The 20,937-nt window shown below is 41.7% G+C and overlaps 1 protein-coding gene across 2 annotated transcripts in view; it reads left to right on the top strand.

Annotated features, from left to right (window-relative positions):
• LOC132121898 (integrin alpha-X-like) overlaps positions 1-20,937 on the top strand; it is a 237,516-nt gene that overhangs the window by 12,298 nt on the left and 204,281 nt on the right. The window contains exons 2-17 of one of the 2 annotated variants that reach the window (XM_059531630.1): positions 1,796-1,904; positions 2,088-2,191; positions 2,282-2,352; positions 2,496-2,610; positions 2,703-2,830; positions 2,972-3,117; positions 5,560-5,710; positions 6,017-6,164; positions 6,415-6,488; positions 6,650-6,767; positions 7,037-7,173; positions 7,578-7,724; positions 11,264-11,464; positions 11,598-11,731; positions 11,913-12,055; positions 12,143-12,291. In XM_059531630.1, coding sequence (XP_059387613.1) covers positions 1,796-1,904; positions 2,088-2,191; positions 2,282-2,352; positions 2,496-2,610; positions 2,703-2,830; positions 2,972-3,117; positions 5,560-5,710; positions 6,017-6,164; positions 6,415-6,488; positions 6,650-6,767; positions 7,037-7,173; positions 7,578-7,724; positions 11,264-11,464; positions 11,598-11,731; positions 11,913-12,055; positions 12,143-12,291 — 2,075 coding nt within the window. The remainder of the gene's footprint in view (positions 1-1,795; positions 1,905-2,087; positions 2,192-2,281; positions 2,353-2,495; positions 2,611-2,702; positions 2,831-2,971; positions 3,118-5,559; positions 5,711-6,016; positions 6,165-6,414; positions 6,489-6,649; positions 6,768-7,036; positions 7,174-7,577; positions 7,725-11,263; positions 11,465-11,597; positions 11,732-11,912; positions 12,056-12,142; positions 12,292-20,937) is intronic. The other variant, XM_059531629.1, reaches the window with a different exon arrangement.

The following is a 20,937-nucleotide window of genomic DNA, read 5'->3' as shown; positions in this document are numbered from 1 at the left end:
CTGTCATTGATCATATCTTTCGGTTACATGGCCTCCCGGTAGACGTGGTTTCTGACAGGGGATCCCAATTTATATCCAAATTTTGGAAAGAATTTAGCAAATTGTTAGGAGGGACGGTTAGTCTGTCTTCGGGTTATCACCCTCAGAGTAACGGGCAGTCTGAGCGAGCCAACCAAGATTTAGAGAGAATGTTTCGATGTTTAGTCTCCAAGAATCCTTCTTCCTGGAGCCAACAACTCTCTATAGTTGAGTACGCTCACAACTCGTTACCAGTGTCAGCCACGGGCCTCTCTCCATTTCAGTGTTGCATAGGTTACCAGCCACCTGTTTTTCCTAGTCTGGATTCTGAAGTCGCAGTCCCCTCCGCTCATGCTTTGGCCAGAGGTGCCACCACACCTGGACCAGAGCCCGCGAGACTCTGCTCCAGATGAGGGAGCGCACTAAGGCCAAGGCCGATCGCCACCGGTTGAAGCCTCCCGTATACGTCGTGGGTCAAAAAGTGTGGCTTTCTACTAACAACATTCCGCTTCAATCCGTTTCTAATAAATTAGTTCCAAAATTTATTGGCCCGTTTCCTGTCACCAAGATCATTAGTCCGGTGACAGTCCACCTCAAACTACCTCCAGCGTAAAGGAGGATTCATCTCGCCTTCCATGTGTCCAAAATTAAGCCCATGTTTTATTCACGCATTTATTCACGGGGGGGTACTGTCACGGTTGGTAAACCATGATCTCGGGGTTTTTCACTATATGGGTGAAGTCCGTGTGTTACGCTTCAGCACTGATTGTTTCAATTATCTCCGATAATTGTCATCAGCAACAGCTGTCACTCATTACTCCTCCCTATATATTGCCCTGTCTAACGTCTTGTGTTTGTCAGAGCGTTGTTTCAGTTCCTCTTCTGATGTTCTGCTCTCTTTGTTGTTTCTTTGATTGGATGTTCTTGTCTCCCCGGAACCCTGTCCACTCATCTCATCTCACCGTTGGATTCATCACTTACCTCTCGGCTCGCTTCCCCGCAGTTCCTGTGTCACCCTCTCCTGCTGCCATCTCATCACCGCACTTCGGATCCTCCACTCACCTGCATCTTCTCGGACTGTGTATCCCTGGCCAAGTATCACCTGTGTTTCTGTCTTCATGTACTGTGTCCTTCATTATATTAAATATCTATTTACTCGCACTTGCTCCTTTCACCAGTCATTACAGTAGTGGATCATACAAACCACATCCATTTAATGAACATAGTGCGATAGTGCTGGTCCAATAATGAAAAGTCATCTGAGCTTAAAGTCTACAAGTTCTCAAAACCGGACTTCCAACAGCTAGCAGGTAGCATAAAAGTTACCAATGAGGTTTCCCTCTACCAAACTGAACTGACTTGTTCATGGGTTTTTTGGCTTATATCTGGTAGCTACCATGCATATGTGCCCTCAAGCATTTGACCCAGATACCTATTTTTAAGCAATTGCCAGAAGAAATACAATATTAAAACACAGGTAATGTTTTATACTGTTACACGTTAAATAAATGGAGTTCCTCAAACAGTACTTGAAATGAGGATTAGGTTCTGCATAGAACCATTTTATTAATCTGCTACAATTCAGGGGTTGTAAAGAGGTTGTTTCTGAATGATGGGGCAAACTGCAAACCCCACAGCTTATTTGTGTTGATCGTTTTGGGTTTTTTTTAATTTAAGGCTTTGACATAGCACCAAAAAAGGCCTGTTTGTCTCTCTTCAGGCAAAAATATTATTTGTGTGTGTGTGTGATATAATGTTCTTAATTTTCATCATCCAGAATTCCACTCAGTGCTGACATTCAACATCGATCCTGTGTCTTGGAAGTACTTCACAAGAAACAATGATGTTGGCTTTGGCTATAGAGTGATACAGGTGGATACATCTAGGTGAGAGAAAAATAATTTTAGAATTAAAAAAAAGTATATATTTTTGTTTATTAATTTATTTAAGACTATTTTGTAAACAAAAAAATATTTTTTTTGCTGTGTGAGCAACCATTACAGAACAACCATCGCAATTCATAAAATATGTAATTGAAACCTAACATGTTTTCCTTTACTTTTTTATAGTTTTCTTGTGAGTGATCCTTTAGTACAATATAGCCATAACAAAAGAGGACAAGTTTATAGCTGTGGCATTTCACAGGAAATTTGCCTGCCAGTGACAATTAATGGTATTTTGTTTTTCATGTTTCAAATGTACAAATGATCAGTCTGTTTTACATGTAAAATCGAAACGGTTTTAATTATTTATGCAATGACAGTGCCTTCTGAAGCTGTTAACATGTCTCTTGGACTTTCTATGACTAAGGATATACAATCTTCTAATTCAGTGGTATGTTGTATGTTCATCCTAAATCACAAATAAATACATATATAGATACCTTATATAAATGTTTTAAATTAGGATTCTGGGATTTGTACTTTCAACATTGATACAATGTTTGACATGTCTTCAATACAATGAATCTCCTTCAGGTTTGTGGTCCAACCATTCCTAAGGACTGCAAAGTGCTTACTACCCTCAATGGTATGTGCTTTATCGTGAACGGAAGCAATGCTGTGAGTGCACCTATACCAAGTGCTTTAAGAAGTAAGTAAAATGAAGAATTACCTAGATTTTTCTTTGTATTGCTGATTGATAATCAAATTGTATGCCTGTTTTCCTACACACTTCCTTCACAGGCTGCCCTCTAAAAATAGACATCGCTTTTCTAATAGATGGCTCTGGGAGTGTAGAAGAAGTAGATTTTGTTAAAATGAAAACTTTTGTCATAACAATAATCCAGAGTTTTTCCGACTGCAGTTCTCAGGTAGGAGTCCATATGGCCAATTTTTACATTTAGATGCTACTAAAAAAGTGTAGTTGACATTGCAGGCCATGACCAATTTAGACAGAAGCAGCTTGTCTGACTAACATGTAATGTATAGATGTATGTTTTCTTCTTGTATAGTTTGCCATCGCACAGTTCTCCACTGGTTTTGAAATTCACTCCAAGTTTGAAGCAGTCAATGACACTGATTCATGGAGGACAAGAATAAGAGAGATTAAACAGCAAAAAGGATTGACCTACAGTGCAAAGGCTATAAATAAACTTGTGTATGTAACTTCTAATGTTATCATTATAGAGTATCTCAAAATGCCACTTCAGAATGTATTTATGCAAACTTTATTTTATTTGATCCAAATCAGACTTTTAGTTCTTCTAAATCTTTGTAGGATATTAAAGGAATAGTTAACCCAAAAATGAAAATTTGCTGAAAATCTTGAGGGCATCAAAAATGTAGATGAGATTTGGAGAAATGTGTCATTGCATCGCAGTCTCAGCAATGCATCATTTGCAGTGAATGGGTGCCATCAGAATGAGAGTCCAAACAGCTGATAGAAACAGCACAATCATCCACAAGTAATGAACTCCTGTCTAGTCCATCTGTCAACATTTTAAGAAGCAGAAACCTGCATGTTTATAAGAAACAAATTTAACTGTAAAATGTTGCTTTTGGCTGAAATATAAGTCCTCTATCCATTAAATTGCTTCCTCCGGTGAAAAATGTGCCCTGTCTGAATCAGGAAGGAAATCTGGTCAACCAGAGTCCAAACAGCTCTAAACAAATATATTGGCAGATTTTGATTTGAGAAACAACAGAAGATGCACCTTTTCACTGACGTCTTAAAGATGGATTTATTTCAGCTTTAGTCTTCTCAAGATGTTAACTGATGGACTGGAGTGCTCTGGATTACTTGTGGAATATTGCAATGGTTTTATTTGCTGTTTGGATGGCACCCATTCATTGCAGAGCATCTACTGCTGAGCAAGTGATGGAATGCAGTTTTATCCAGATCTGTTATAGGGATGCAATGATACCATTTTTTTCTGAACCAATCCGATACAGAAAATTCTGAGAATCTGCCGATACCGATCCAATCCAATACCAGCACAGTTTTCTTAATCAGTTTAGAATTTCTATACTTCTGTGTTGACCTGATCATCACTCGTTTGTGTGTTAAACACAATTTACTACATATAAACAACTTCAATTAAATGAACAATAACAAATAAAAAAATATATAATCATAATCTATGACAAAAACACTATTAAAAATATGTTAGTGGATAATTCAACAGCAAAAGATACTCTAGATTTTAGAAAAATCCCAGGTGCACAATAATTTCAAATGTAAGTGATCAATAATCAAATCTAGTGATATATTTTATCTACAAATAAAAGTGAATAAGTCTAAAATATGGTAAAATGTTACACATATACATTTATATAGAAATATAAAAGACGTTTATATTTTAAATGTATAGCACAGTAATAAAGGCAGCAACATATGATAGTTATGACAGAACAAGAAAGACTATTAATAATCTTTGATTGTGCAGAAAATGATCATAATACTGAAGTTGCCGATTCAGAGTGGCACAGAGTGATTATGTGCATCCTGTGTGCAGAATGATGAACTTGAAACAACATGGAGTCACTGTGCAGACTGCACAGCCCTATGAGCCTGTATAGAAAAGTTAGTACACACATGCTGCTCTGCTCATGTTTATGTTCAGTTCTCTCTTTTTAGATTAAATTAAACTTTATTGTCATTGCACATGTAAAGTACAAGGCAACAAAATGCAGCTCTCATTACAGCAGTTCAGTCAGTTTACTGTTTCAGTAAATTAATTACTCCTGGATATTGGTTAATTTTGACTGAGAGAGAGTGTCAGCCACATTAAGAAAGTGAATAACTTGAGTAATTTGTGGATTAATTCTTAATGGAGAAGTGAACCATTTCGACCGATTCAGTTCGATTTGGTGAACTGGTTCAGCTGGTTCACTAAGAAGAACTGGTTAAATAAAAAGATTCATTCTCAAACCGGATATCACTAGTACAAATGGAAGAGATTGATACTTAGTGTATTAAATCAGTGCATTAGTTTATTGAGCCTTTTCTTTGAACAGTTTTAAACCTCAGTTACTGTGCGCTCTTGAAGAGAGTTTCATCGTTATTACTGTAGTAACGAACGCGACACACAGTTTGATTGCTGAATGGAAAATGACAGACAGCCGCAGCAAAAAGAAGAGTTTATGTGAACTTGAATTTAATTACTTCAATATTAATTTGTACCTCACAATGAAATATGGAACAGCTTCAGAACACTTGAAATATGTGCACAAAAATGTTTTGGTGCTTTATAATTTTTTGTTGTGCCTTTCGTGGAGCTCAACAATAACACAGAAAAGTATATGCACAGAATCGGCTTTGGATCGGTCTCATCCGATACCTGATTATCAGATCGATGCATTCCTAATCTGTTGTTCAGAATCTCATCTACATGGCCTAAGGGTGAGCAAATTTGCAGTTTATTTTTATTTTGAATAAACTATTTATTTAATGGGTTGTTTGGCTGATCTGGAGAAAAACTTGTTTATCTGAGTTTGAAACTGCAACACCCATGAGCAGTAAATCACACAAACAATTATGTGATTTCTAATAGCTGATTTCATCACTGTTTATGATGATTTTCTTATTTCCACTGTACAGGGATGAGCTCTTCGTAACTGAAGGAGGGGCGAGGCAATCAGCAATTAAAATCCTAATTGTTATTACTGATGGTAGATCAAATGATGAACCTCATCTCAGAGCTGCTGTTGAAAAAGCAGAAAAGAAGAATATTATCCGATTTGCTATTGGTGTAAGATCTATGTTTTCTTTAACTCAAGGACTGCAAGCATCAAAAGGGATGAAAAACAAAAACACAAAAAGTAGATTTAATGTAGTCCTCTAAATAGAGTGTCCAAGTTGTCAACAAGTCACTCTTTTGAATCAGTTTTTTCATTGAATTAGTTGATTCAGTTTATAAACATCTAACATTCTTTTATTATACTTTCATTGTGTTTTTGTCTTTTTTTAACTTTTATCTTTGCATTTAACAAGATATAATAGGATTACATTTTTGAATGTCCCAAAATGACCCGTCTAGTCTTTTCAATTCCCAAAGATCGGTGAAGCTTTTGATGATGCCCAAACAAAGCAGCAGTTACATGTTATTGCATCTGCTCCTCTTGCTAATCATGTGTTTAATGTGACTGACTTTGACGCATTGGACAGCATCCGTGAACTACTGGAAGAAAACATTGCTATTGAAGGTAAAATGACAAAAAAGAACAAAGAACACAATAAATGTGTAGATGAGGGAAACAATGAAAATGGATTTGACAGTCAGTGTTGCATGAGTACCATACAAAAAAACAAACTAACAAAAAACTTCAGCTTTCAAATCACAGCCATGCTGATATCATAACAGCACCGTCAACAGTCAATACAATATTGCTTATGATATGATCTTAGATCGTTTTAACTTCTTTTATATACTTTTTCCCCAATATATAATTTCAGGTGTCCAGTCCACTGGCAGTTCTGCCACAATGGAGTTTGCCCAGGATGGATTTACTGCAGTGTTTACATCCAAAGTAACTCAATTTGCAAGCATTTGATAACTATCTTTATTGGCCAATATTTATTAGTCAACTGTAGTTAAACTAAGAAATCCTTAGTTTAAGGCAACCAGACATCATGATGAAAAGTGGTGAAGAGAGAAATAAAACCAACAGATTCAAACCTATTTGTTCAGGAAAGCCTGATCGTGAGTTCTGTGGGAGCTTTCCAGGGGAAGGGTGGATATCAGGAACACTATCAGTATGGCCATTCATCAGACTTCCAAGTGGGAAGTGAGGAAGATAGTTATTTTGGTGAGAAAAACATCAAACTGGCCATACGTTTATTGTGGATAGATATAATTTTTATCTAATAATAATAATAAAATCCTGCAGACCCCCCAAACTAAATTATCATATACTCATTTCCAAATCCTTATAATTTTCTTTTATCTGTGAAACACAGAAAACATTCTGAGTAAATTCTGAGTACAATATTTCCACATATAATGAAAGCATTTTGTGACCGATGGTATTGTGAGGGTAAGTAATGATGACTATTTTTTTATTTTTGAGTGCATCAGGTTATTCAATGACAATAGCAACACGGTCTAAAAAGAGGCTTGTCATTTTGGGAGCACCAAGATACAGGCATAAAGGACAAGTGATGATTTCAATAATTGGAAATAATGCAACCAACCTGCTGGTGGATTCACCCAAGGTACATATAAATATTTCAACAAATACAGTATATATTATTTTCCAAAAGTAAAGTTATTGTACTCTTATGTAATATTTTCTGCTTTTGTACACCAGTAACAACGATTTAGAAATACTTCTGAATATACACATAGATTCAAGGACCAGAAATTCTGTTTAGTTACTTAATGACTATTCCTGATAAATGTACCTAAATTAAAGACAGTTTGGTGTTGATTCAGTTCAGCTCAATAACTGTAAGATTCATCAATTATGAAATAAGTTTAGTTCAGCTATAAGCAACTCTACAAAAAATTAGCCTATTTAAGCAATAAATCAGCACTACAGAAAACAAGTCCAAGTCAAAGGCTAAAGTTTAGTTGGCAGAGGATTTAATTTTGAACAGATTTTTTTCTTCTTTCTCAGCCTCAGATTGGATCATACTTTGGAGCCGAGGTCTGTGTGGTTGATCTGAACTCTGACACAAAAACAGATCTACTATTAATATCTGCACCAACCTACGTAGACTCTCATTCTGAAGGCAGAGTTTTTGTGTACTTTTACTCTCGGCAGGTATAGGGTAAAATACCAATCCTAGTTCCTCTTCAGGAACTCGAGCTGCGTCAAAAAACAAATGGGGAACGCGTCCAGCATGACGTCTCTGAATAACGTGTATAATCAGTCCAATTGTAAGGGTGAGACGTCATAGGCGGGTGACGTCAGAGACCAGGAAGCATTAAAGCATGAGCGGCGAAGCCGGTAATCAGCCTTGTGTCTTAACCAAGCGCTCTGTGTGTGTGTCAGTCGCTATCTGTTTGTGAGTCTTATTTAGTGTCGTTTGTCCACTGATAATCTCCATTGTCAAAACTTCAATCAAGAGAAGTTTTGGGGCGAGAGCAGGCAGCGTTCAGGCTGTGTGTTTTCCCTGCCAAAAAAAAAAAAGGTAGGGACACACGCAGCTTGTGTGTTGTCTGCTTGAGAGTGAAGCACGCAGTGTCAGCTCTCAAGGGAGTTGACGGCTGCAATGCGAGCCTTTGCTTCACTCTCAGAAGGCTCTCTTTGAGTAGAGAGCTTTCACTGGTGTTTCTCATGGTGCCAGCCCTGCTTTCGCAGAGGCGGAGCGGTGGTTGTGCTCGCGGGATTTGCTTTCAGATCTGCAGGAAGGAATGTAAGACGGACAAGTCCCTATCTTCTTTCTTAGCCATCAGATCCGGCGCCCGCTCTCGGGGGTCGCAAGCTTGCGTTTGCGGTACTTTCTCCCCGATGAGAGGGCGCAACTCGCTGCCTGTCTTTCTCTGAGGAGATTGATGTGGAAAGGCGTCGATGAGCTCGCCAGTTGCACAAGCAAAAGTCACACAAGCATATTATGCCTAATATTAATATAAGCAGCATTAATGAAGAGTGGAGCTCGCGCAGTCAGCTCTCAGGGGGCTGATTTTGCTTTTCTCGCTGTTAACGTTCTCGCCGGGCACGTTCCGAGCAGCTAGTTCAGCCATCTCCTGCCTGTGCGCCACGTCAGGGCACCGAGCTAATTGCTCTGATGCCACCAGAGATCAGTCTTGAGAGGCTGATTCCCTTAGTAGACTATTTTGCAGCATGAAAACTACTGCTAAATGTGTCTCAGGGGTCCTGCACACTGTAGTGAGAGGCCACAGAATCCAGTTCTGGTGGGCCCCAAGCAGGCGCTGGTAATGGAACAGAAGTAGACTCTCTCTGAGGACGGAGACCATCGAGGTGGTCCCTCCTTGGGTTGCAGAGTCCGGGTCCTACAACCGGTACTTCACTATTCCGAGGAAGGATACGGTGTTGTGTCCTTTTCTAGATCTGTGCTTTTTGAACCGCTCAGTCAGGGGACTGAAGTTTAGCATGCCTGCACAGGCCAAGTCCGAGGACTGGTGTGTCACGATCTATCAAAAGATGCACTTATCTCCATCGTTCTTCATCGGAAGTTCCTGAGGTTTGCTTTTGGGGGCAAAAGCCTACCAATACGGATCTTCCACTGGCCTTGCACTCTCACCCCACACTTTCACGACTCAACCACATTGACGATTGGTTGATATCAGCTCAATCTGAGCAGATGACGGTTCGGCACCGAGGTGTCGTTCTCGCTCACATGAAAGAGCTGGGGTTAAGACTTAACGCCAAGAAAAGTGTGCTTTCTCCAGTTCAGAGAACCACTTATCTGGGCATGGTGTGGGATTTGACCACGATGCAGGGCACATATGTCACCTGCTCGGATCGAGTCGATCCTCACTGCAGTCGCGAGAGTGAGAGAAGGCCGGTCACTCACTGTCAAGCAGTCACAGAGATTGCTGGGTCTGATGGCAGCTGCGTCCAACGTGAATACTATTGGCCTGCTGTACATGAGACCCCTACAGTGGTGGCTCAAGACGAAGGGGTTCTCCCTGAGGGGAAACCCACTTCGCATGCTAAAGGTCACGCGGCGCTGCCTACGTGCCTTGGATATGTGGAGGAAGCCTTGGTTCTTGTCTCAGGGCCCGGTGCAGGGAGCTCCTTGTTGCTGCGTGATGCTAGCGATGGACGCGTCCCTCACCGGCTGGGGTGCAGTCATGAGTGGCCACCCTGCCCACGGTCTGTGGAGTGGTGGTCTCTTACATCAACCACCAAGGAGGTCTACACTCACGCCGTTTATACAACTAGCGTACCAGATCCTTGTGTGGGCCCAGGACGAATTCCTCTCGCTCAGAGCAGTTCACATTCCTGGGCGTCTTAATATGGGAGTAGACATCCTGTTGAGGCAGGGGCCGAGGCCCGGGGAATGGCGGCTTCACACTGAGGTGCTGAAGCAGAGTTGGAGATGTTGGCCAGACTTGGGTGGATCTGTTTGCGACTCGAGAGACATCCCACTGTCCCCTCTGGCTTCCTCTGACTCATCCAGCTCCACTGGGGTTGGACACCATGGTACAGACATGGCCGAGGCTTCAGCTGTACATTTTTCCCCCGATTGCTCTGCTCTCGGGAGTTCTGGAGAGAGTGCGCCGGGACAGAGTCCGGCTGCTGTTAGTAGCCCCATTCTGGACGGGCCGGGTATGGTTCCTGGGCCTGATCTCTCTTTTTGACGGCACTCCATGGGAGGTTCCCGTCAAGAGAGATCTCCTCTCACAGGCGGAGGGTGCGCCCCCGCATGGAGCTTAGAGGCTGTAGGTGTTGTCTCTGTGGAGGCACAACTCTTAGCTTCCGGTCTCTCAACCGAGGTTGTAAGACCATTCTCCAATCCAGAAACTGTATGCCTTGCAGTGGAAGCTTTCACTTCTTGGTGCGGAGATTGCCAGCTCGACCCAGTTAACTGCCCGGATGGTACAGTGCTGAAGTTCCTGCAGGCTCTCCGCAGGGTTGGCCCACTCCACCCTGAAGGTCTACATGGCGGCCATGGTGGCCTACCGCGCCCCTCTCAGTGGCCAGTCAGTGGGCAGAAAACCTCTGGTTACATGTTTCCTCCATGGTGCGCTGAGGCTGAGGCCTCCGGCCAGAAGAAGCTTATGCTAAGCGGTGATCAGGATGCTATCCTAAGCCTCGAGTCCTCTGATCTCCCCTCTCCTGGGGGTCAAGACTCACTCCTTCTGAAGTTTGGCCATTGGAAGGGTTGTCCCCGATTTCTGTCAGGTTCCTTCTCCTTCTCTTGCTTTAGCTGTGCTCTTTCACACTAGGCAGAGATTTGAAAGTCTGGTGGCGTGGGCATTCTCGTTCCTCATTCTTTCTCGATGCAGCTCGAGTTCCTGAAGAGGAACGTCTAAGGTTACGTATGTAACCCTGGTTCCTCGAAGGAACAAGATGCTGCATCGCAGTGCCACACTTCCGGCATCTCTGGCCGGCGCTTGCTTCATCCTTTGAGGCTGATTACCGGCTTCGCCGCTCATGCTTTTATGCTTCCTGGTCTCTGACATCACCCGCCTATAACGTCTCGCCCTTACAATTGGACTGATTATACACATTATTCAGAGACGTCACGCTGGACGCGTTCCCCATTCATTCTCGACGCAGCGTCTCGTTCCTTCGAGGAACCAGGGTTACATACATAACCTTGGATGTTTTTCTTTAATCTTATACTCATACCCTTTATACCCTTGTGTTTTTTTTAAATCTTTTTGTAGCCATACTTCACTTTTTCTGAGGTGCTGATGGGAATGGCAGGTCACAGGGGTCGATTTGGCTCTTCTCTGGCCAGTCCAGCAGATCTGAATGGTGATGGTTTCAGGGAAGTGCTGATTGGAGCTCCTTTAGAGGAGGACAGACAGGGCACCATCTACATCTTCAATGGAGGAGTAGATCAAATAATTCCCACATATTCTCAGGTCTGTGTATTTTAGTACTTACTGTTGTTCCTTGAGTTTCATGTTTATCCTTTTGTTGACTGCCACTTTAAACAACTTATTTTTGAAGATTCTTATCAGTTTCTCTGTTCTGTTATTCTGTGTGTGGTTTTAGAGAATTACTGGATCATCTGTACGCTCAGGTTTACAGTTTTTTGGACAAGCTCTGAGTCAGTCCTCCTTAGATCACAGTGGAGACAGTCTACCAGACATTGCTGTTGGATCAAAAGGAGCAGTTCTGCTTCTAAGGTACAGTGTTCATCCTGCGACTTCAGTAAATTCACACACTTATTATATTTAATAGAATAAACCGATTAATTTCAAGTAAAGATCAACTGAATTCACAGGTAGAAACATACAGAGCCCAATCTGATCTATTTATTCCTTATGTTTTGCAAGTCTATAATGTGTACTTTTATAAAACATACAGATCTAGACCCATAATGCTTGTCGGTGTGAAAGTAACATACAGCCCATCAAAAATCTCAACCAGTCAAACAAACTGCACCAAGCCACTGGAAAACACCTTGACAGTATGCTTCAACATGAGTGGATACAAACATGCTATAACAGGTTTCCCCAATTTAACAACATATTTTGTTTTATTTTAAAAATGTTTTAATGCAAATAACATAAAATAATACTTAATGATATTTCCAGATTTGACTGGAAGCATTAGCTATATATTAAAGCTGGATGCCAAACGATATAACCACAGAGCATACTTCTTGCCCAAAAATCGTGTCCTCAGTGATGCTGTAAATGTTACACTAGAGGAAGTGTGCAAAGACCATCCATTCCTCATAGAGGTAAGTCACATACAGTAGGTAGACAACCAGAATGGGTCACACTGCAGTGTGTACCGCTGCCGCAGGGTCACATTGTTAACTGCAAGTCAGTCGCATATTAAAATCATTCGCAAAACTGCCGCCAGGTGGTGCAAGGGGACAGATTGTGAAATGAATGTAATAGTAAAATGAGATAAAAGGAGGAAGTAAAACAACAATAACATTATGATATAACATTTTAACATCTTTAAAAAACATGTAAAAAATGTACAGTAAGTTCATTTCAAAACATAGGCTACAGTCTACTCATCAAAAATTAAAAGAAAGACCTTTACAAAAAAAGGATCTTATGCATGCTATTGTTATTAAACAGTCATTAAATATAAGGCCTATATATATATATATATATATATATATATATATATGTATATATATATATATATAAGCAAAATTTTTTCATTATGCCTTTACTGTGTGACCCAAAATGGAGTATTTTCTGTTTCAGCTGTTTGGTCTCTCTGGTGCCTCACGCACACATATTCATATCAATATTTTTCGCACGAACACTTGAATATGAATATTAATTCAAATTTTGCGTATTCATTAGAACGTAAATATTTTTTTTTTACATGCAATTATCCAAAATAAAACCAAACAAGAGTAAATGCTGCATATCTGTACTCAGCCTCAAACTCGCATCGCAAATCTTGCACTAGCCATTTTACACACCTGGATTAAAATGCGGCTGTAATTTTTTTTTTTTTTTACTTCAATTATATGAAAGCAAGTTGGGCTGGGCGATATATCGATTTTATCGATTAACTCTAATGTGTATTTTACATCAGTTTGTTTGAATGAAAATTGTTTTTCTTGATGCTCCACTCAGGGCTCAACCCTCCCCCACTCGTCTGCCACAGAAACATGCTGCCGAGTGAGAGTATAAGTCGAATGGTGTTATTCTGACTGGAGCAGGAAGCAGATTTTTTTTATGAGTCTGAGCTTTGTGGTTCTCACTTGCTCCAAGAGCGCTCCATCATGAGTACAGTTCATGCCAACGGACCATAATACAGCTCTACACCGGACACGAGTGATGTGATCCTACAAAAGACAATAGAACCCAGGGATGTTGTCTACACTGACACAGTGTGATGTGACACGATCCCCATCAGTAAACTGATGCTCGTTCTTATTATGAAGAAATGTACTGACACTGCGTTCAGATGATTTGACACTGTGGTGTGATGTCATCAAGTTAAGACACACTTTTACCGCAGCAGGGCGCGCACGACAACTCTCATGTCTACTCTATTTACAAAAAAAAAAAAAAAAAACGAAACCAGCGGCATAACGAGATGGAAATAGTCCATGAGACTCACTGCGGAGTTGCCAGTTTTAATCTGTACAGTGCTTAACGCAGAGTGGATGGTTAGATGCTTGATGGGCTAGTTTAAACAAAAAGAATAAATAAAATAAAGGTATTTCCAGCATTAAGGTAATAACATTACGTTTTTTTATTTTTTTATTTTTCATATTTTTTTTTCTAGTTATAAATTTGATTGCTTAATGAATGAGAACGAACTACAGTAGGTGGCCATCCAAAATGCTGGTTCTACCACCGCCGCCTCTGTAAAGTGCCTTTGCAGCTTTTGACCGCTGAGTGGCGCTTTAACCAACACTTTTAAGTTATCAATAAAGCGTATCAAAGCACATTTTCGCAAATAGACGTCAGTTTTGCCTCGCTGATGTGTTACATTTGACGGCTTCAGTCAAGGAAAATGAAAGAAAAACACTATAGTTCAAATATTTTATATATTTAATATTTAATATTCACAGATGAAAGTTTGGTACTTATGAAGTTATGTGCATTTCTTAGAACGAATTCAAGCAGGATAAATGTCAAACCTGAGCCTGTGCTTATATTTTCTCTAAACTAAATGGTATTTAACCATATTATAGATTTGACACATTTAAAAGGAATGCAGTATTATTTATATTATATGAATTATGTGTTATATTATTCAAAAGAATTTGTGGTTTACTTTGCATCGGAGCATTAAAAGTGTTAGCCTATCTTAGGGGGATAGGCTACATGGATTAATATGCAAAATTTCAATATTTTCAATATTTTCATATGTTATGCCTATATTTTAATTTATATTTTAAAATTCCTTTAATAAAACAACATGAATTTTTGTTATTCATAACCTGTACTTTATTTTGACAGATAACTTATTGGGAAAAATATATTTGTCTGTAAACGGATTAAGAAATTTTTGCATGTTTAGTAAAATGTGAAAAACTATATAATGTACTGTATAATTTTGTTTCCATTATTTAGGCCTAATTATCCTAAAACAAGAAACAAATAAATTAAACCTGTACGATTTAGCTAAATCTTTGAAAAGAATGGATGAATTAATAAAACGTCCTCACGATTAAACTCAAGTTCTCTTATTATAATCAACAAAATGCACACAATATAAAAAAGAGCTTCATTAATTGACAACTTAAGTGATTTTAAAGGGAGCCCTCTTTACTTGCTTTTAGGGCTGGGCGATATGGCCTAAAAAAAAAATCCCTGATTTTCTCTGAAATGTATGATTTAAATTGATTTTAAGATCAATGTTCAAATGACAAACAAATTTTTAAAAACAAGTTTTAATATAGTTCTTTATCATTCATTTACCAGTCAAATTTATAACTGAGACAAGATGATAAAAAAAAAAAACAGTAATGTTATTACCTTAATGCTGGAAAGACATTGTGTCTTTTTTATTTTATTTTATTTTATTTTATTTTATTTTATTTTATTTTATTTTATTTTATTTTATTTTATTTTATTTTATTTTATTTTATTTTATTTTATTTTATTTTATTTTATTTTATTTTATTTTATTTTATTTTATTTTATGTTAAAACTAGCCCATCATGCATCTAACCATCCATTCGGCATTAAGAGCTGTTCAGATTAAAACGTACTCGGTTACTAACGTAACCTCGGTTCTCTCTAGAAGAGGGAACGAGTACTGCGTCTTAGCTAAAACGTTATGGGAAAAGTCTCTTTTCATGAAATACTGAAGCAAAAAATTATCCTTAATTTTGAATTGTTTGTAAAGCGCATTTGCAGCAGCACACAGCCATAGGCGAGACGGCTCGCTCGCTCATTGGCTGCTCTGCGGCAACTGCACAGCCTATCGAGCAAAGGCTGATACAACATCAGACCAATAAGGGCGCTTCACTGTAACACAGCTCTGATTGACCCTGAGACGCAGCCGACCAGATACCCACGCTCCGCGCGGTACCCGCACTCTCAGCCAGAACTGCAGGGGGCGCATGCAGAGCAGGCCCAACCGAAAAACTGGAGATGCTGAGGCCATGAGACCCAGCATCTTCTGAAATTCTCTGAGCCAAATAGTCGCGCCGCAGCGGAGAGAAATTCGCTGCGCGCTGAATGCCCAACGCGCGCTGTGGTGACAGCCGCGCCATCATGGAACGTGAGTCCAGAGCTATACCCAAAAACAGTCTCGTCTGACTGGGGTTCAGCGAACTCTTCGTCCAGTTAACACTGAGACCGAGTTTCTCGAGGTGATCGAGTAAAATGGCCCCGTGTTCCACGAGCTCCGCTCGTGATTGAGCCAGAATCAGCCAGTCGTCCAAATAGTTCAACACTCGCATGCCTCTGCGTCTGAGAGGAGCGAGCGCTGCTTTCACGCACCTCGTAAACGTACGAGGAGCCACGGACAAGCCGAACGGCAGGACTGTAAACTGGTATGCCTGGCCCTCGAAGGCGAATCTCAAATATCGCCTGTGACGTGACGCTATCTGTATTTGAAAATACGCGTCCTTCAGATCTATTGACATGAACCAGTCTCCTCTGCGAATATGCGTGAGGAGTTTCCTGGTTGTAAGCATTTTGAATCTGCGTTTCGCTTTGCTCAGCTGTCTTAGATCCAGTATGGGTCTGAGACCCCCGTCTTTCTCGGGCACCAGAAAGTATCTGCTGTACAGCCCCCCCCCTCGCTTTGAGCTTGAGATACAGGCTCCACAGCCCCTCTGCTCAACAGTTTTAACATTTCGGCTCGAAGTAGGTGTGCTACTTCTGTTTTGACCATAGTTTCGACGCGCGCTAGAAAGACCTCCCTTTATAATGTCACCTTTGACTTTATTTATATAGCGCTTTAAACAAAATACATTGCGTCAAAGCAACTGAACAATATTCATTAGGAAAACAGTGTCAATAATGCAAAAATCGTAGTTAAAGGCAGTTCATCATCGGATTCAGTTATGTCATCTCTGTTCAGTTAAATAGTGTCTGTGCATTTATTTGCAATCAAGTCAACGATATCGCTGTAGATGAAGTGTCCCCAACTAAGCAAGCCAGAGGCGACAGCGGCAAGGAACCGAAACTCCATCGGTGACAGAATGGAGAAAAAAACCTTGGGAGAAACCAGGCTCAGTTGGGGAGCCAGTTCTCCTCTGACCAGACGAAACCAGTAGTTCAATTCCAGGCTGCAGCAAAGTCAGATTGTGCAGAAGAATCATCTGTTTCCTGTGGTCTTGTCCTGGTGCTCCTCTGAGACAAGGTCTTTACAGGGGATCTGTATCTGGGGCTCTAGTTGTCCTGGTCTCAGCTGTCTTTCAGGGCTGTAGAGATCCTTTCTAGGTGCTGATCCACCATCTGGTCTGGATACGTACTGGATCCGGGTGACTGCAGTGACCCTCTGATCTGGATACAGACTGGATCTGGTGGGCACGGTGACCTCGGAACAAGAGAGAAACAGACAAATATTAGCGTAGATGCCATTCTTCTAATGATGTAGCAAGTACATAGGATGTTATGGGAAGTGTTTCCGGTTCCGGTTTACCTAATTAATGCAGCCTAAAAATCCTTTAACGAATTTGGATAATAAAAGCATATTAGTATGTTATGTGTATGCCAGGTTAAAGAGATGGGTCTTTAATCTAGATTTAAACTGCAAGAGTGTGTCTGCCTCCCGAACAATGTTAGGTAGGCTATTCCAGAGTTTGGGCGCCAAATAGGAAAAGGATCTGCCGCCTGCAGTTGATTTTGATATTCTAGGTATTATCAAATTGCCTTAGTTTTGAGAACGTAGCGGACGTAGAGGATTATAATGTAAAAGGAGCTCATTCAAATACTGAGGTGCTAAACCATTCAGGGCTTTATAAGTAATAAGCAAATTTTAAAATCTATGCGATGCTTGATAGGGAGCCAGTGCAGTGTTGACAGGACCGGGCTAATATGGTCATACTTCCTGGTTCTAGTAAGAACTCTTGCTGCTGCATTTTGGACTAGCTGTAGTTTGTTTACTAAGCGTGCAGAACAACCACCCAATAAAGCATTACAATAATCTAACCTTGAGGTCATAAATGCATGGATTAACATTTCTGCATTTGACATTGAGAGCATAGGCCGTAATTTAGATATATTTTTGAGATGGAAAAATGCAGTTTTACAAATGCTAGAAACTTGGCTTTCTAAGGAAAGATTGCGATCAAATAGCACACCTAGGTTCCTAACTGATGACGAAGAATTGACAGAGCAACCATCAAGTCTTAGACAGTTCTAGGTTATTACAAGCAGAGTTTTTAGGTCCTATAATTAACACCTCTGTTTTTTTCAGAATTTAGCAGTAAGAAATTACTCGTCATCCAGTTTTTTATATCGACTATGCAATCCATTAGTTTTTCAAATTGGTGTGTTTCATCGGGCTGCGAAGAAATATAGAGCTGAGTATCATCAGCATAACAGTGAAAGCTAACACCATGTTTCCTGATGATATCTCCCAAGGGTAACATATAAAGCGTGAAGAGTAGCGGCCCTAGTACTGAGCCTTGAGGTACTCCATACTGCACTTGTGATCGATAGGATACATCTTCATTCACTGCTACGAACCGATGGCGGTCATATAAGTACGATTTAAACCATGCTAATGCACTTCCACTGATGCCAACAAAGTGTTCAAGTCTATGCAAAAGAATGTTGTGGTCAATTGTGTCAAACGCAGCACTAAGATCCAATAAAACTAATAGAGAGATACACCCACGATCAGATGATAAGAGCAGATCATTTGTAACTCTAAGGAGAGCAGTCTCAGTACTATGATACGGTCTAAATCCTGACTGGAAATCCTCACATATACCATTTTTCTCTAAGAAGGAATATAATAGTGTGGATACCACCTTTTCTAGTATCTTGGACAGAAAAGGGAGATTCGAGATTGATAATGTCTAGCACCCAATCCGAAACCTCTGGAAGCGCTGACCATGCGTCTGCATGAATGGCTAGGGGTTGGATGCGAAGCGCGCTCTGTTGGCTGGGCAACGGCAGCGCTTCGATGTGCTCTAACATGGGCGTTAAGCCTGTGACATTTGAGGCGGGGAGCCTCGTCCTCGACCCCCCCACGGTGCTTAACCGAGTGAGGGAGGGCTGAGCGGGTCCCGTGGGACTCGTGCTGTCTGTGAGTAATTGTGGGCTGTAAGCGTGCACATTTACTGCTTTAGACTCGCTGTCTGCCTGGGCAGAACGAACGTGCACGGGTTTCGTTTTTACAGAAACCACATCACGCGTGTGACATAGTGTTTGTGGGCACTGAGGAATGGGCACGTTTACTATGCAGTGCGCGCGATCGACTTGAGTCGCTTTTATGGGCGCGAGCCCTGTGTGAATGGCTGTGCTTATATGTGGAGATGGGCACTGTGTGGAGATATGTGTGCAGGCAAGCGGGCAACCGTACAGGCTTGCGCATTGCAAAAGACGCTGAAACAGTCACAATCCCTGGAACTAGCACGACTCGCTGCAGAACCGGAGCGCTTGCCATGTCTGAGAGCGTCAGCCCTAGATGCCTCTCAGCCACCGTAGCGGAAGCCATAACTCGTCCCATGGCTTGTGCAGCGGATTTAGTAGCAAAGCACTCCTAAAATCCGCGAGACAGATAGCCTCAGGTCCCATCTCGTCCAGTTTACAGAGGAGATCTCCCTGGAATATCTGCAGCCATCGTGTGTAGTGCAGACGCAGTCTGCTCAGCAGCAGAAAAGATTCGCGCGAGCAGAGGTGACGTCATGCGGCAGGCTTTAGATGGCAACACCGCTTTTGTCCGCCGTCCAGCAGAGGGCGGACAAAGGTGCGTCGCTATCGCCTGTTCCACCGGCAGAAGTGACTGGCAGTTCCTGTTTTTAGCATCATCCAGTGTGGAGAATGCTAGTGAGACAGACGAACGAGTTCGCGCTGAATATGGAGCGTTCCAAGCCTTTGCCACCTCTTCGTGAAGCTCAGGAAGAAATGAGGTGGGCTTTGAGAAGTACGCTCATCCAAAAGGAAACTACCATCCAACCGGGAATGAGAGGGGGGGCGCTGGTGCAGACCACTCAAGGCCGAGACTCGTCGCGGCCAGTGTGAGCACTCGCCTCGGCTCCTTCTCAATGTCAGCTCGTTTGCTGGGCTTCTGAGCAGAAGGAGCGAGATCCTCGGAGCTCGCCCAGCCCTCACTGCCTGAAGCTAGCAGAGAGCACGTGTCCTCTTCCCCCGACGTGGCCGTGACGTAGCGATGCAGGGGAGGCCGGTGAAGCAGGGCGAACCGGCGAGCTCGGTTGAGCTGAAGACGGTTCCGGAGTCCGCTGGAAGCGGCGCTTTTATGGCACCTCAGCGCAGCGGAGAATGCAGGCTCAGAGAAAAAGGCCAAGTGAGTCCTCAGAATCACCATGGCAACAGCTCGCAGTGAGGGCATCCGCCGTCAGCGAGTGCGAGCGCTGCATGATCTTCAGCCAGGCAGGAGACACAGATGACGTACTGGTCTCCCTCACTGAGTGGGGCTCTGACGAGCCCCAGGAAGGCATCTTAAAAAAGACGCAAGCTCTTTTACGAGTGCGTGTCGCAGGGCGAACACACACACATGCATAAAGAACAGTTGGATATAACAGAATTGAAAGGATATGTGCGGCGGAATGCGCAGCAGGAACGGCAGTGGAAGGCGGCGTTGGCCAGCGGCTTCAGGAATAGCTCGTCCCGCTGAGATGCTATCTGACGGCGCTTGCTTCTTCGTGATCCAACGATCCGTGAGCTTCGCTGAAGAGATGAAAAATCAGGTGAGTCAGCCTTTTCGAGTTCCTTTTATAGGGTTGGGCCACACCCGTTTCGTCGGGAAGTGGCATGAAGGGCGAAGAAATGCGCTTTACAAAAATTCAAAATTAAGGATAATTTTTTGCTTCAGTATTTCGTGAAAAGAGACTTTTCCCGTAGCGTCTTAGCTAAGACGCAGTACGAGAGAATTCTCGTAAGAGAACTTGCAGCTCCGCAGTGAGTCCGTGTCATGTACATAGGGCAGAGCAAGTGTAAATATATTTTCTAGTCTATATTTCCATCTCGTTATGCCACTGGTTAAGGTTTTTTTTCTTATATAACTTATTTGTAAATAGAGCAGATACTGTCTGTATCTACACAGGACGCGAGAGTTGACGTGCGCGCACCGCTGCGCTTAGTCTGTCTAAACTTGATGACATCACACTACAGTATCAAATCATCTGAACGCAGTGTTAGTACATTCCTCATAAAGAGAACGAGCATCAGTTTACTGATGGGGATCGTGTCCAGTGTATCCATCAATGGATTCTGTTGTCTTTTGTCGGATCGCAGCTCTCGTGTCTGGTGTA

This window comes from Carassius carassius, chromosome 40, assembly GCF_963082965.1.
Source record: "Carassius carassius chromosome 40, fCarCar2.1, whole genome shotgun sequence".
Lineage (NCBI taxonomy): Eukaryota > Metazoa > Chordata > Actinopteri > Cypriniformes > Cyprinidae > Carassius > Carassius carassius.
Note: the sequence above shows the minus strand (reverse complement) of the source record. Positions and strands in the feature narration are given on the sequence as shown.